This window comes from Salmo trutta, chromosome 10 (genome assembly GCF_901001165.1).
Source record: "Salmo trutta chromosome 10, fSalTru1.1, whole genome shotgun sequence".
Lineage (NCBI taxonomy): Eukaryota > Metazoa > Chordata > Actinopteri > Salmoniformes > Salmonidae > Salmo > Salmo trutta.
This window is the reverse complement of record NC_042966.1, coordinates 35,431,220-35,447,870: the sequence shown is the minus strand read 5'-3', so window position 1 is coordinate 35,447,870 and position 16,651 is coordinate 35,431,220. Positions and strand designations below refer to the sequence as shown.

Here is a 16,651-nt window from a genome sequence, read left to right as displayed (position 1 = left end):
AAATGGAGTCCCTAGAGAAAGCAAGTTCAAGATGGGTGTCAGGGATGAAGCGGCAGTATTATCATAAGGAGACGTGTACTTGGAAAACGGAGGAGGAATGGAGGGAAAGAGGGAGAAGAGGTCTAAAAGAGTGAGGGAAGAAGAGGGTGAGCTTGAGTCGGATAAAAATGGTGGAAAAAAGGGAGATGGTTTGTTAAAGAAGAATGTTAGAAAGTGTAAGCAGAGGGAGCTGAAATGGAAGTGATTTCTTTTTACTGTTATTTTACCAGGTGACTGAGAACACATTCTCATTTACAGCAACAACCAGGGGAATAGTTTCAGGGGATAGGAGGGGGATGAATGAGCCAATTGTAAACTGGGGATGATTAGGTGGCCGTGATGTTACGAGGGCCAGATTGGGAACTTAGCCAGGACACCGGGGTTAACACCCCTACGATAAGTGCCCTGGGATCTTTAATGACCTCCGAGAGTCAGGACACCCGTTTAACGTCCCATCCGAAAGACAACACCCTACACAGCGCAGTGTTCCCAATCACAGCCCTGGGGCATTGGGATATTTTTTAGACCAGAGGAAAGAGTGCCTCCTACTGGCCCTCCAACACCACTTCCAGCTGCATCTGGTCTCCCATCCAGGGACTGACCAGGACCAACCCTGCTTAGCTTCAGAAGCAAGCCAGCAGTGGTATGCAGGGTGGTATGCTGCTGACAATGAGGGTTAAGTATCGGAGGTAGTAGGTGAGGTAAAGTCATCGGAGACTGAGGTATGCACAGAGGATCAGGTTGAAGAAGAGTCTGACAGTAGGAGTAAAGTTTATGGAAAAAGTGGACTCTTGCCTTTTGGCTGGTCCATTTGTGGTTTCATGGTGGGTGAAAAAAAAAGAGTTGGGTCATGTGGAATCGGTGAGGGTAACTAGAAGTGGTCTAGTGATAATTGTTTGTTTTTCTGTTGGGCTGAGGAAGAATGAGCTCTAAGTAAAATAAACGGGGGCAAGGAAAGTGAATTGTTTCGTTCTCAAGAAAAGGGCACCAATGAAAGGAGTGATAACTGGGGTAGCAGTAGATATAAACGTTGACCAGCTGAGGGCAAAGATTCCCGGTGTATGTGTAACAGTATTGCTTCCGTCCCTCTCCTCGCCCCTACCTGGGCTCGAACCAGGGACCCTCTGCACACATCGACAACAGTCACCCTTGATGCACCGTTATCCATCACTCCACAAAAGTCGTGGCCCTTGCAGAGCAAGGGAAACAACTACTTCAAGTCTCAGAGCGAGTGACATCACCAATTGAAAAGCTATTAGTGCGCACCCCTCTAACTAGCTAGCCATTTCACACCGGTTACATATGTGATGCTTGTCATTTGATGCGACGCAGACAGGGTGGCGAGAGTGGGGAAACAGAAGAGTCATTGTCTGTTATTTTGAGTTTTGAAGTTCAATCTTTGCCCGACAAAGTGTTGTTAGGATATATAAGTTATCCTGTACGAGCGTATGTGCCGAATACATTACGTTGTTACAGGTGTCAAGTTTATGGGCTTGTGGCAGCAGTGTGTAGGAGGGAGGTTCCTAGGTGTGAGAAATGTGCAGAAGGGCATGAGACAAAGGAATGTGTAGCTTTGGGGAAAGTAGTGGAATGTGTTAATTGTAGGGGTGCCCATGGTGCTGGGGATCAGAAATGTCCCATGTGAGAGAGGCAGGTTGAGGTTTCCAGGGTTAGAGTAGAGCAGAAGTTGTCAAATGCTGAGGTAGTGAAGAAAGTAGAGTTAGATGTGTTAAGGGGGAGGAGTGGTGAGAGTAGTAGAGATATATCAGTATAGAGGGATAGGCCAAAAAGTGAAATAAGTTTCAGTAAGATCGGACTTTTTGCATTTATAGCAATGGTTATCAATCATACTGCAGGAATGGATCGGAAGTCTCTGGAAATGGAGGTTGTGGTGGCAGCTGCAGAGGTATTTGGGTGTGCGAGACTTGACAGCATAAGCGTTACAGGATGTGTTAAGTGATGATGTTCCATCCTTTCAGGGTGATGGCATGAGGTAGGAATAAATATATTTAATTAGTGGAGTAGGGGGGTGTTAATTTAATTTCATATAATTTTGAAATTAGTGAGTATAGTGTTAGATTGTAGGGTATTTATTTAGTACATTTTTCTTTTTCAAGTAAAGTATAAGGGAGTTGTACTCCAGTCTAGTAGGTGGTGGTAATGCAACAAATTGAATGCCAACCACCGTTTAACCTCATAGAAGAAGCCATCCCGCTACAAAAATGGCCATGTGGTGAAAATGACTGTGCTGCAGTGTCTACCTCACTGCAGCACAGTCCTTTTCACCACGTGGCCATCTGTGTCGATGGCAAACTTATAGTTCTTAGGGTTGTCCAGGGATTCCATAATACGCTAGTCATGGTCTGGTCCACAGGATATAACAGGTGTAAATTCTAAAACAATCCAGAGAAATGCTTACTTAAAAGCTGTTTCTCAACAATGCACTGTTCAATATCAAAGGTAAGAAAATAAAACATCTAGAATAGGATCTTAAAAAGCACAGATCAGACATCTACAAATAAAAACTAATTTAAAACAAATCTAAGAATAAAAACACATAGGTAGTGGTGTGTAAGCCATCCTACTCAAATGTACTGTATTTGTAAATGTACATCAGCAGTTGTCAAAGTGCTTAACAGTTACAGTAGTTACCTAGCCTAAACCCCACCGAGCAAGAAATGCAGAGGCAGAAGCAAAGTAGTGAGGAAAAACTCCCTAAAAGGCAGGAACCTAGAAAGAAACCTAGAGAGGAACCAGGCTCCGATTGGTGGCCAGGCAGAGATTTAAGAGTACATGCGGCCATGTAGGCAGCACAGGATAATGTACATACTCTCCCAATATCACCTGCAGTTAGAATGCATCAGTTTGTGTGTCCATAAAACCAGGGTACAGTCTACTCACTACAGTCCCTATAATACAAAACCGGTCAGTTTAAACAAAACATGTCATTTCTGGAAGAGAACTTTGTAAATGAATAGGGTTAAGGGTTTGGTAAAGGCTTTTGTTAAAGTATGTAAGTATTTGATCAGCTAATCTGTCTGTCTGGATGCTGGTCAGAAAAGTCCCCATAGTCTCTCCTGTGGAGAGGACAATGCTGGTGTTATGGGATAAGTGAGGAACAGAGGTAATGACATTTCCATTGTGTCTTTAGACTCCTGGCTCAAGTGGTGCTACCATATAATTAAATGATAACAATTAAACAGAAATGTAATAAGTATTAAAGTTCAAATGCCCATCCCTAGAATTGACCACACCACTGCCTCAACTGCAATTAGGCTTTTTCGGTCATGAAAAGTGCCATAGAAGTTAAAATAATAATGTGTATATTATGTGGGCTACATCTCTACTTGACAAAGAACAATGGATAAACATCCTTTTTCTCTGGGCTCTACCTAATTTATTTTCAAAAAGTAACCATGTACAAAATAAAGTAAAACATTTGGGCTTAGTTAATGATCGATGCCTTAATAGGCGACTACATCAATGGAATTGACCATTGAACAGATTCCCAGATTTCAGACAGTACCTTTAACCAAGAGCAGTGACCTGAGGGGTATGTCTTCTTAATATTGTATCTTTCAACTAACACATTTTACACAAAGGATTTTTACATGTTCTCAGTCATTATGAATATTCTTTCTGTGAGTTCGCAGATGTCTTTTTAGACTTGATGCTAACTTCAAGTGAGTTCCACACAAATGACATTGCACTCCCTCACCTCTATGAGTCCTCATATGAACTGTCAGGTTTCCCTTCAGACCGAAGCATCTGCCACATTCATTACAGCGATGAGGTTTCTCCTCGGTGTGAGTCATCATATGCTTTGACAGGCTTCCATTCTCACCAAAACATTTGCCACATTCTTTACACCAAAATGGTTTCTCCCCAGTGTGAATCCTCATATGCTTTTTCAGGTTTGACCTGCAGAAAAAGGCTTTGCTACATTCTTTACACCGATGCGATTTCTGTTCCGTGTGCTTTTTCTGATGAAATTTCAGACCACCTTTAGTCGTCAAGCATCTTCCACACACATCACATTTAAAAGCCCCCCCTCTATGAACACCCATATGATTTTCCAGGTTCTCTTTGTGAAAGAAACATTTGCCACATTCGGTGCAGCAATGTTGTCTCTCCTCTGTGTGACGCTTCATGTGCCGGGTCAGGTAGCAGTTCAGGGTGAAACACTGTCCACATGTGTCACACATGTATGGTCTCTCATCACTGTGCCGATTCTGCCGATGCCTCATCAGACTACGTGCTGCCGTAAAGCATTTTCCACACACGTCACATTTTAGATCAGGCAATCCACTGGTTTCTTTTCTTGGTCTCTCTTCACTGTGATGATTTTGCCGATGCCTTTTCAGATTCGCTGCTGTCGCCGAGAATTTCCCGCACACGTCACATTTCAGATCAGGCGACTCAGCGGTGTGTTTCCTTGGCCGTCCTCTTCCCCTCTTTGACCTTGACAGTGGTATTCTGCTCACCACTCCATCCACTTTTTCATTGTCACTGTCTGGGTTTACATCAGAGTGGGGCTGATAGTCACTGGTTGATTGGGACTCTCTGTTGCTCTCGTCTTCTGATTCTGTTTGGTTCTCTACCGTTATGATGTTGATAGAGTCCCATATAGACTCTACGGCATCAGATTCCACCGGCCCCAGATTGGCGCTCCATTCCTGCTCACAGTGCTGCTGGTCTTCAGAAAGAGTGAGTTGCTGGAGGTCTGGAGGGGAGAAAGAGCAAAATGAAAACACTGAAAAGTGACAAGAAATGGGGCAACTACCTACCTTTGACTGATTATTGGACTGAACACACGATGAATCCCAGTAAAATATAATAGGCTTACACTTTCAGAAACGGATTAGATACAATTTAATACAAAATGACCTAAAATATAGATTATGAATAACAGTTTTTGCTGTGAAATTGGTAGCCTCTAGCACACTCAGACGAGAGTGCTCTGAAATCGGAGTAGATAGCCAGAGTGAATTTATGAACGCACCCTGAGTCATCTCCTACATGTGGCCGTGTCACTTAGAAATTAATACTTCCTGCAAAGACGTTGGGAAACGCGAGACGTCCGGCATCTAAATTGGCGAGGGAACTCCTCACACAAAAAGTGGTTTAAATATTGTTATGAATATTCTCTGGTTATCGGAGTTCCACCTGCAACTCGAAACAGGTGTGTATAAGACACCCAGTGCCTTCCGAATCCAAAATGAAGAAAGATTTGCCAAGTAGAGGTTGGTTGAAAACATGTTTACCAGTTTAGCTATGCCGCTGGAGGTTCGATATAGATTCTGAATACACTGTAAGTATAGGCAAAGTATTCAGACCCCTTGACTTTTTCCACATTTTGTTACGTTACAGCCTTATTCTAAAATTGATTAAATATGTTTTTCTCATAAATCTACACACAATACCCCATAATGACAAAGCGAAAACAAGTTTTTATAAATGTTTACAAACTTAAACATAAATACCTTATTTACATAAGTATTCAGACCCTTTGCTATGAGACTTTGAAATTGAGCTCAGGTGCATCCTGTTACCATTGATCATCCTTGAGATGTTTCTACAACTTGATTGGAGTCCACCTGTGGTAAATTCAATTGATTGGACATGATATAGAAAGGCGCACACCAGTCTATATAATAAAGTCCAAAGTTGACAATGCATGTCAGAGCAAAAACCAAGCCATGAGGTCGAAGGAATTGCTCGTAGAGCTCAGAGACAGGATTGTGTCGAGGCACAGATCTGGAGAAGGGTACCAAAACATTTCTGCAGCATTGAAGGTCCCCAATAACACAGTGGCCTTCATCATTCTTAAATGGAAGAAGTCTCTTCCTAGATCTGGCCGCCCAGCCAAACTTAGCAATCGGGGGAGAAGGGCCTTGGTCAGGGAGGTGACCAAGAACCCGATGGTCACTGACAGAGCTCCAGAGTTCCTCTGAACCTTCCAGAAGGACAACCATCTCTGCACCACTCCACCAAATCAGGCCGTTATGGTAGTGGCCAGACGGAAGCCACTCCTCAGTAAAAGGCTTCAACATACAAAAAAACGAATCTAAAACAAAATGTAAAAACTACATGGCTAGCTAGCGAGCGAATTAGCCTGTTTGTCACATTGACGTAGGACTTTAAACAAAATCTGTGGAGATTTTAGAATGTAAATCTTTGTGGGGCAAACAACTTTAAAAAAAGATGCATGCCAGTAAAACACAACACTAAACAATACATTAATTACACTATAACGGTGACCAAAAGCTGTTCAAACAGAAGCTTTCTTTTCAGCACAACGGAGTGAATCCTTACCACCGCTACACCTGGCTATCAGAGGAGCCTTGTCCGGCAGCGAAAGTTAATTCAGCCTCATTTACGGCCTTTTAAAAAAACATCTTATATGGCTGACTTGCTTAAACAAATGTGGTCTCTACTGACAATTGAGATGTACAAATATGACATAAGGGAACGATGAGCGGATAAGAAGCAATCCGTAATTTTGATTAAGACTTTTGAATTGTACAGCGACATAATTCAGAACATGGGATGTTCTTACAGTATTCTCCCTGTACACCAAGTCAGAACCATAGGATAAATAAAGGGGGCGTTTAAGCAGACAATGAAAGATCTTACAATATTTGTTGATGACATCTCTCTAAAACAGGCTAGACAACATGTGCACAACCAAGTCAGAATAGTAGGCTAAGTTCTGAGGGGGAAAGGGACCAAATGATTAGGGTGAGGCACATGGGCTAACAGCTTACTACACAATGTACAATTAGTATTACTTTCTTAACTACAGTATACATACCTCCCTGGCATATTACATAATTTATTCAGCAGCATACAAGACATTAATTGGAAAGGGGGATACCTAGTCAGTTGTACAACTGAATGCATTCAACTGAAATGTGTCTTCCGCATTTAACCCAACCCCTCTGAATCAGAGAGGTGCGGGGGGCTGCCATAATCGACATCCACGTCTTCGGCGCCCGGGGAACAGTGGGTTAACTGCCTTGCTCAGGGGCTCGGAGATTCGATCCAGCAACCTTTCGGTTACTGGTCCAACACTAACCACTAAACCACCCCAGCGACAGGTGTGCTGTTCTCACTTGAACAGGAAGGTGGCGCAGCGGTCCTTCTTGCAGGCACATTTTGTCACGAAACTGGCATTCTCTGGATTTATGGTGTTTTAAAGACATCTGGGAACCTGGAAAAAACAAGCTCGAATCACGACGTCAGTGATCTTCAAGTCGGAGATCTAGAAAGAGGCTTGAGTTCACGACTTTTTGGATGACCGTTCAAAACATAATTTTCCCAGTCTGAGCTAATTTTTTCCTCCCAGAGTTCCCCGTTGTCTTGAACTCACTGAAATCTGAGATTTCCCAGTTTTGAGTTTCCAGTTGTTTGGAACGCAGAAGAAGTCATACTGGCTTGACAGTATGGCCAATGTATTCAACCTTTTCTGGCCCATGGTGATGCGTGTGAATGTTAATCCTTTTAAGCTAGGAAAAGCCCAGACTTGGACCACACACCCTCTCCACCGAATAGCAGGCAGGGGAAGCTAAATAGGGATTGCTTAGCATCGCTTGCAGTTAGCCACTGATTCTTTCCAAACCACTCATTGTTGAATTTGCAATTTCCAACTACATTTTATCTATCATTTCTCTTCATATGACAAGGATTAAAAAGGATTTGCCAGTAGATTGTCGATGTGATTCATGATGATGACTGCTTGTCTAGCTTGCTAGCTAAGAATTTATAAGTATGATGTTGACATGATCAGTCCAATCAAAGCTACGGTAGATATAACATGAATTGACTTCAATTTATCTGTGGCCAATCCAATAACCTTGAGCCTTCTTGGATGGGCACTTCTAATGTAACTCTATGGTAGCACCCAAGTGGGCTTGAACTTTCAAGCTCTGTAGATTTTGCGGTGACGCAGTGTCCACCAATCACGGCACAACTAGAGAAGATTAAACACCTACGCTCTGTATTTTCCTGCTGGCTGACCCTACATCACAGAAAGCACTGAGCTAGGCTGAAACGCCTGCATTTTGGAGCGGCCTTACTCAAGAAAGCAAAAAGGGAACATGTTTGTATGCTGCTTTATTAACTCAAAACATTTTTTACATTGTTTGCAAACTGATATGTGACACGTATTTATGTCAAAATAACATGAAAAACAGGCAACAAGTAAACAAAAACATAATATACACACATAATATATTTATATATATACATATATATACATATATTCGGAAAATATTCAGACCCCTTGACTTTTTCCACATTGTTACGTTACAACCTTATTCTAAAATGGATTAAATAGTTTTTCCTTAATCTGCACATACCCCATACCGACAAAGCAAAAACAGTTACATTTTTTTGCTAATTTATTCCAAATAAAAAAACGGAAATATCACATTTACATAAGTATTCAGACCCTTTACTCAGTACTTTGTTGAAGCACCTTTTGCAGCGATTACAGCCTGTATTTGAGGAGTTTCTCCCATTCTTCTCTGCAGATCCTCTCAAGCTCTGTAAGGTTGGATGGGGAGCGTTGCTGCACAGCTATTTTCAGGTCTCTCCAGAGATGTTCGATCGGGTTCAAGTCCGGACTCCAACTGAGCCTTCCTTGTGGCTCAGTTGGTAGAGCATGGTGTTTGCAACGCCAGCATGGTGTGTGCAACGCCAGGGTTGTGGGTTCGATTCCCACGGGGGGTCCAGTACAAAAAAAATGTATATATATATATTTTTTTAAATGCATGAAATGTATGTATTCACTACTGTAAGTCGCTCTGGATAAGAGTGAGTGTCTGCTAAATGACGTAAATGTAAATGACTGGGCCACTCAAGCATTCAGAGAGTTGTCCCGAAGCCACTCCTGCCTTGTCTTGGCTGTGTGCTTAGGGTCATTGTCCTGTTGGAAGGTGAACCTTTGCCAGGTTCTGAGCGCTCTGGAGCAGATTCATCAATGATCTCTCTGTACTTTGCTCCATTCATCTTTGCCTCGATCCGGTCTAGTCTCCCAGTCCTTGCCACTGAAAAACATCCCTACAGCATAATGCTGCCACCACCATGCTTCACCATAGGGATGGTGCCCCGTTTCCTTCAGACGTGATGCTTGGCATTCAGGCCAGAGTTCAATCTTGGTTTCATCAGTCCAGAGAATCTTGTTTCTCATGGTCTGAGAGTCTTTAGGTGCCTTTTAGTACTCTCCAAGCAATCTGTAATTTATTTTACTGATTCTCCGCTTCCGTCTGGCCACTCTACCATAAAGGCCTAATTGGTGGAGTGCTGCAGAGATGGCTGTCATTCTGGAAGGTTCTCCCATCTCCACAGACAAACTCTAGAGCCCTGTCAAGAGTGACCATCAGGTTTTTGGTCACCTCCCTGACCAAGGCCCTTCTCCCTCGATTGCTCAGTTTGGCCAGGCGGCCAGCTCTAGGAAGAGTCTTGGTGGTTCCAAACTTATTCCATTTAAGAATAATGGAGGCCACTGTGTTCCTAGGGACCTTCAAAGCTACAGACATTTTTTGTACCCTTCTCCAGATCTGTGCCTCGACACAATCCTGTCTCTGAGCTCTACGAGCAATTCCTTCGACCTCATGGCTTGGTTTTTCCTCTGACATGCACGGTCAACTGTGGGACCTTATAAAAGAGGTGTGCCTTTGCAAATCATGTCCAATCAATTGAATTTACTACAGGTGGACTCCAATCAAGTTGTAGAAATATCTCAAGGATGATCAATGGAAACAGGATGCACCTGAGCTCAATTTCAAAGTCTCATAGCAAAGGGTCTGAATACTTTGTAAATAAGGTATATCAGTTTTTTGATTTGAATACATTTGCAAACATCTCCAAACACTAATTTTCTCTTTTTCATTATTGGGTATTGTGTGTAGATTGCTGAGGAAAAACATTTATTTAATCAATTTTAGAATAAGGCTGTAACGTAACAAAATATAGAAAAATTCAAGGGGTCTGAATACTTTCCGAATGCAATGTGTGTGTATGTATGTATATATATATTTTTTAGCTAAACAGGTGGGACTTTAAACTGGTGTGGTTCTGCCCCACCTGCCCTGAATGACGAGTCGCCACTGAACAAAGCCTAATGCATGGCTGGCTACTACTGCCTGAATTTATTCCAGACACCGATTTAGATGAAGGTTGGTTAATTCTAACCGCATTTATCCAGACACATATTTAGATGAAGGTAATTACATTTGTAATTTTATGTTCTAATGATCTGTTGTTTAGTAAACATGCCTGGGTGAGAATAAATAATAATAGCAAGCATGGGCTTGGATCACGACATTATAACAGACTTTGTCAGCAATGGAATAAATATATGGACAGACAAAGTAGGCCACTTTCTGAATTTAGACAAACTTAAAGCGTATGGAATCTTGATTTTCAAATCATTACACTTTTACCATTACCACAAAAATACTTTTAAAAAACTAAAACAAGAGTCACAATTTTAGTTGATGTAATTACCTTTGACCTTTTTCAAAAAGAGGAGAAAACCACAGCAGAGAAGTGTTGCCATATTCTTGGTTTTCACGCAAATTGGGGTACTTTAAAAAGGATGTCATGGGTGAAAATGTATTGGTCGCGGGTTGCTGGTTTTTGGGCTATTTCTAAGTTGCACCGCGGCTGCCATGGCATTTCTCTTTAAAATAAATGTATATTTCACTGTGACCTGCTGCTTCCTGTCAGGAGTGAGTGGGTGACGGGGAGGGCCGGAGGGGCGTGTCTGTTGAGAGAGAACTACAACTATTGGCTGAGTCACGTGAGCATAAGGAGAATGCGCGCACCTCATGACAACTTTTTACCAGTTGTAAATAGGCTCTTTAGATTGTCATTACGGAGACATCTATTTTAAACCCTTTTTCCGTAAATCATATTAATACGCTAGAACTGATGCACATCAAGAAATAGTGCAGACAAAGCACTGGAAAACGAGTTTTGGCGCACTAGAGCGCGTTACATAAATCCGCTAGGAGGTGGTTTAAACTGCAGTCTAATGTTGACATTACTGGAAAAGGGTATCAAATCAAATGTTATTAGTCACATGCGCCGAATACAACAGGTGTAGTAGACCGTACAATGAAATTCTTGCTTACGAGGCCCTAAATAACAATGCCGTTTAAAAATACAAATAATAAGAAATAAAAGGAACAAGTAATTAAAGAGCTAAATGTTTTATGCATGCTAAGTTCTTGGGGGCTGCACGAGTGGAAATGTGAAATGGAAGTTATGGCACTCCCTCCTGTGGTTCTTTTTATTTGTTAAATCCTCAACGAAACTGACATTAAAATGTGGAAAATTATACATTTGCCTTTGTTGGCCATCAAGTAAACTATTAATTTATATGCCATTTTAGGCTACCATTTGATACAATAAATGTGGAAATGACGATATCAATGGCTTCATTGTAAATACATTTGTGCCACTTGTGTAGCATACATGGAGCTGCCAAACCAATTTAATAAGTAGCCTGTAACTTCAGTGTATTGTTGTTGTAGCCTTATGTTATTATGCGAATTTTAATGGACGTTTAATGAATTAAATTGGAAGTTATCAAAGTTCTATCGCAACTGTTGATCAGTTGCTAGAACGCATTAGATTGATGGTAACAGTAGTCAGATTAGACTACAGGGAGAAAAATAAAAGTATATTCCCTTCGTATTTACTTGACCAGGCAAGTCAGTTAAGAACAAATTCTTATTTACAATGACGGCCTACCAAAAGTCAAATGGCCTCCTGCGGGGACGGGGGATGGGATAAAAAAGACAAAAATAAATTAAATATAAATATAGGCCAAAACACACATCACGACGAGAGACACAACACTACATAAAGAGACCTAAGACAACAACATAGCAAGGCAGCAACACATGACAACACAGCATGGTAGCAACACAACATGGTAGCAACATATTATTCATATTTAATTCAGAGATTGAAATTATGACCCCATCCTCAGTAGCCTATTCCAGCAGGCTACTGGGAAACACAAGCACTTCTTACCTCGAAATCGCCTCGCTATTCATGTGGAATAAATTAGTCTGTTAATTTGAACTAAGCAAGCTGCTAGATCATTCAATTTACATCAGGCCGACAGCTTGTCTAGGCTACTTACTGTAGATCATCTAAAATTAGATGTAGGCCTATCAGGGGCTATAGGATACCATTTATAATGGTTTTTAGTCTCAACATCTGGCACATACGAGCACAATTGCAGGAAAATAGCCTAACATTAGTTTATGTTCATCCAAGTGTGTCTTGCTCAGAGACTGAGATACTCTGTCCAACTTTCATCACTCAAACTCTCCTGTCAGATTTATCTATAATTATGCACATGCGCAAAGGGGATTTGTTTACAATTATAAACCTGGTTCAGCCCTGAATACTGCTTGGCTGAAAGCCAAAGTAAATCAGACCATATACCACAGGTATGACAAAACTTTTGACGGTTCTAATTAATTACTTGGGTAAACAGTTTATTATAGCAGTAAGGAACCCTTGGGGTCGTTGGTATATGGCCAATGGCTGTATCCGAGCACTCCTTGTTGCGTCATGAAATAACAGCCCTTAAATAATGATGAATAGATCCACCATTGAGCCATAAAACAACTTGTTGCAGAATATTTTACATAGAAATAACATCTGTCAGACTGGCCATATACCATACTCCCGTGTGCCTCACTGTCAGTATATGGCTGATTTATGTGGTACGCAAAGCCTCTAAAATTGGGCTAAATGTCAAATGAAAGTCAAATAGATATATATATAGTCACAAACCTGCTAATCTATGCAACTTTATCTCTGGTTTGAAAACCAAATCCAGGATTCTTCGTAAACGTTCATTTGCCCGTCTCAAACGGCAGATTTCTTCCTGGTGCTCTGCTATCGTTTTTTTAACTGCCACGGATATCTCCACAGGAACTGCGATTAATTTTTCGTTGAGGAACAGATTAAGCAGCTGTAGTTTATACATGTTAGGAAGGAAAGGGATGAGATGGAGAAGTTATTTTTTTGCAGCAAGATTCGCTAGCTACGGTCGGACACAAGGCTACTGCCGCTGCTTCTATGGTATCATGGCGGTCCGCAAACAATCGTTTGAGTGCATGCCGCCCCCTACTGTGCTGGAATGTACGATCAATCATGATCTCCTCAATTCTGTACCACCATGAAAATAAAATTCAAAACCAAATAAATCCCTCTTCTAACACACCCTCCCCCAAACCCGCTAAACTTGCTATATATCAGGCTGAAACACTCCACCATTCAGATTGTTCAGCATGTCAACAATCATTTCAACAGTAACATCTGTAGGCTGTCATTGTAAATAAGAATTTATTCCTAACTGACTTGCCTAGTTAAATAAAGGTTAAATAAAAAATTAAAAAATATTTTACCCCAATATCTCTTTTGCCATCTCCACAATAATCTTCAACCTGGCGTTTCTGCTTTCCACAACCCATGTCGTATTGATAAACTTACCAATAAAAGCTATGAAGTCAACTTGATTCATTATCAAGTGTCCTTTGACACCGCATATTCATGAGCACAAGATTTCTGAACAGGCCTCGAAACCATGCCAGGACCATCAGAAGCACCACCCCCAACAGTAGGGTCGGCTCATCAAGTTAAATCCAATATTTTCATATTGGACATGCATATTGCACCATACAAAATAATCTGTACGTTACTTTGCTTCGCAGTAAAATGGGGTCCATTCTACTCAGGTTGGAGTCATTAAAACTCGTTTTTCAACCACTCCACAAATTTCTTGTTAACAAACTACAGTTTTGGCAAGTTGGTTAGGACATCTACTTTGTTTATGACACAAGTAATTTTTCAAACAATTGTTTACAGACAGATTATTTCACTGTATCACAATTCCAGTGGGTCAGAAGTTTACATACACTAAGTTGACTGTACCTTTAAACAGCTTGGAAAATTCCAGAAAATGATGTCATGGCTTTAGAAGCTTCTGATAGGCTAATTGACATCATTTGAGTCAATTGGAGGTGTACCTGCAGATGTATTTCAAGGCTTACCTTCAAACTAAGTGCCTCTTTGCTTGACATCATGGAAAATAATATGTACAAACAATAGTACGCAAGTATAAACACCATGGGACCACACAGCCGTCATACCGCTCAGAAAGGAGACGCGTTCTCCTAGAGATAAACGTACTTTGGTGTGAAAAGTGCAGATCAATTAATCTCACCATTTCACTCTCACCATTGCTGTTTTTAGAATGAGAAAGCGACTAAAATGGGTTCCTTTTGTAATGGAAGGATTTGTATGGAAAGCCAAGTTGAAGCCAACTTGTTGTTGAAGCCAACATGTTGTTATCCTCATAATAACCGCACATGGTTTTACCGCAACACCCTCCAATTGAAGCGGCAGGAAACAAAGGAAAGTGGCCACATCTCTCACAAAAACGGATCAAAAATGAAATCATGCATCATTATAATTCAGCAGGAGAACTTGTAAATTGGCTACAATAATTACAAGGACTTTTCAAGTACCAAATTGAGGAAATATTTACATTTTCAAGGTAGTCATATTTCCAGTGGTGTAAAGTACTTAAGTAAAAATACCTTAAAGTACTACTTTTTTTTTGGGGGGGGGGGGGGAATCTGTACTTTACTATGTATATTTTGGACAACTTTTACGTTACTACATTTCTAAAGTAAATAATGTACTTTTTACTCCATACATTTTCCCTGACATCCAAAATTACTCCTTACATTTTCAATGCTTAGCAGGACAGGAAAATTGTCCAATTCAAACACGTATCAAGAGAACATCCCTGGTCATCACTACTGTCATTGACAGACTCACTAAACACACATTCTTCATTTGTAAAAGATGTCTGAGTGTTGGAGTGTGTCCCTGGCTCTCTGTAAATTAAAAAAAAACAAGAAAATGGTGCCATCTGCTTTGCTTTATATAAGGCATTTGAAATTATGTATACTTTTACTTTTGATACTTAAGTATATTTTAGCAATTACATTTACTTTTGATACTTAAGTAGCCTACTGTATACATCACATAAAAGTATAGCACTGTACAGAAAAAAACTATAAATTGTGTCCGTAAAACCAGGGTCCAGTCTACTCACTAGAATCCCTAGAATACAAAAGAGTTTGAACAAAAAGCTAGGTCAAAGGAAGTGTTGCTGGTCTTTTGTATTTGTATTTATTATGGATCCCCTTGGCAGCAGCTACTGGGGTCCTTCAAAATAAAGGCAGTTATGCAATTTTAAAAACATTACAATACATTCATTACAGAATTCACAACTGTGGTCAAACAGCTTAAAGTGGGGCTTAATGAAAACGTTAAGCTTAAAGAAAATACTTGAGTCATTGCTAGCACAGGGGGTCAATGTTCGAGTGCGGAGGTGTCAGAGAAGAGTCCAAAGTGTAAAACTGTACATGATTAGAAATGACGTAGCCCTCCTCACCTCTCCCTGCCCTAAAGTATTTTCCCCACTCATTTACAAGAGTGGTTTTCACAAATCAGACACAAGATGTGTGTTTCAGGCCCTATTCAGGTGATTGATGTCGTAGAATGGTGCAGTGTGTATTGTGTAATATTTTCATGGAAAACCTACCTTGAATTTACAAGCCGAGTCCACTCTAAAGACCATATCATACAGTGCCGTGAAAAAGTATTTGCCCCCTTTCAGATTCTCTATTTTTGCATATTTTGTATATTGAATGTTATCAGATCTTCAACCAAAACCTAATATTAGATAAAGGGAACCTGAGTTTACAAATAACAAATCATTTTTATTTTAATTAACAAAGTCATGCATCACCCAATTCCCCTGTGTGAAAAAGAAATTGCCTTCTTCCACTCAATAACTGGTTGTGTCACCTTTAGCTGCAATGACTGCAACCAAATGCTTCTTGCAGTTGTTGATCAGTCTCTCACATCGCTGTGGAGGCATTTTGGCCCACTCTTGCATGCATTTTTATTCTTTATTTATTTTAAAAAATTGTATTTTAGTAAATACTTTAACACTTATTTTTCTTAACTGCATTGTTGGTTAAGGCCTTGTAAGCACTTTACTGTAAGGTCTCTACACCTGTTGTATTTGGTGCATGTGACAAGTCAAATTTGATTTGAACTGCTTTAACTCAGCGACATTTGTGGGTTTTCAAGCATTAACTGCTCATTTCAAGTCCTGCCATATCTCAATTGATTAGGTCTGGACCTTGACTAGGCCATTCCAAAACTTAAAATGTGTTGCTTTTTAGCCATTTTCATGTAAACTTGCTTGTGTTTTGGATCATTGTCTTGCTGCATGACCCAACTGTGCTTCTGCTCACAGACAGATGGCCTGACATTCTCCTGTAGAATTACCTGATACAGAGCAGAATTCATGGTTCCTTCTAATAAGGCAATTCATCCAGGCCCTGAGGCAGCAAAGCATCCCCAAACCATCACCATGCTTGCATAATGGGACCCCATGTCATCCAAAAAGTTTAACTTTTGAATCATCTGTCCATAGAACATTCTTCCAAGAGTCTTGATGATCATCCAGGTGCTTCTTGGCAAACTTATGCAAACG

General features: G+C 40.7%; 1 protein-coding gene across 1 annotated transcript; it reads right to left on the bottom strand.

The window, feature by feature from the left end:
* Nucleotides 1–2,153: 2,153 nt before the first annotated feature.
* Nucleotides 2,154–13,195, bottom strand: LOC115201641 (zinc finger protein 664). The gene is made up of 2 exons (XM_029765441.1): nt 12,862–13,195; nt 2,154–4,762 (listed from the first exon to the last, which is right to left on the bottom strand). The coding sequence occupies exons 1-2, from the start codon at nt 13,055–13,057 to the stop codon at nt 3,657–3,659; spliced, it is 1,302 nt and encodes a 433-aa protein (XP_029621301.1). The 5' UTR covers nt 13,058–13,195; the 3' UTR covers nt 2,154–3,656.
* Between the last annotated feature and the right edge of the window lie 3,456 nt (nt 13,196–16,651).

Excerpts from the sequence above, each read along its gene's own strand:
- LOC115201641 (XM_029765441.1), bottom strand. The coding sequence starts at position 13,057 with ATGTATAAACTACAGCTGCTTAATCTGTTCCTCAACGAAAAATTAATC. Across the intron at positions 4,763-12,861 it reads AAAGTTGCATAGATTAGCAG|ACCTCCAGCAACTCACTCTT; the intron begins GTTTGTGACTAT and ends TCTCCCCTCCAG.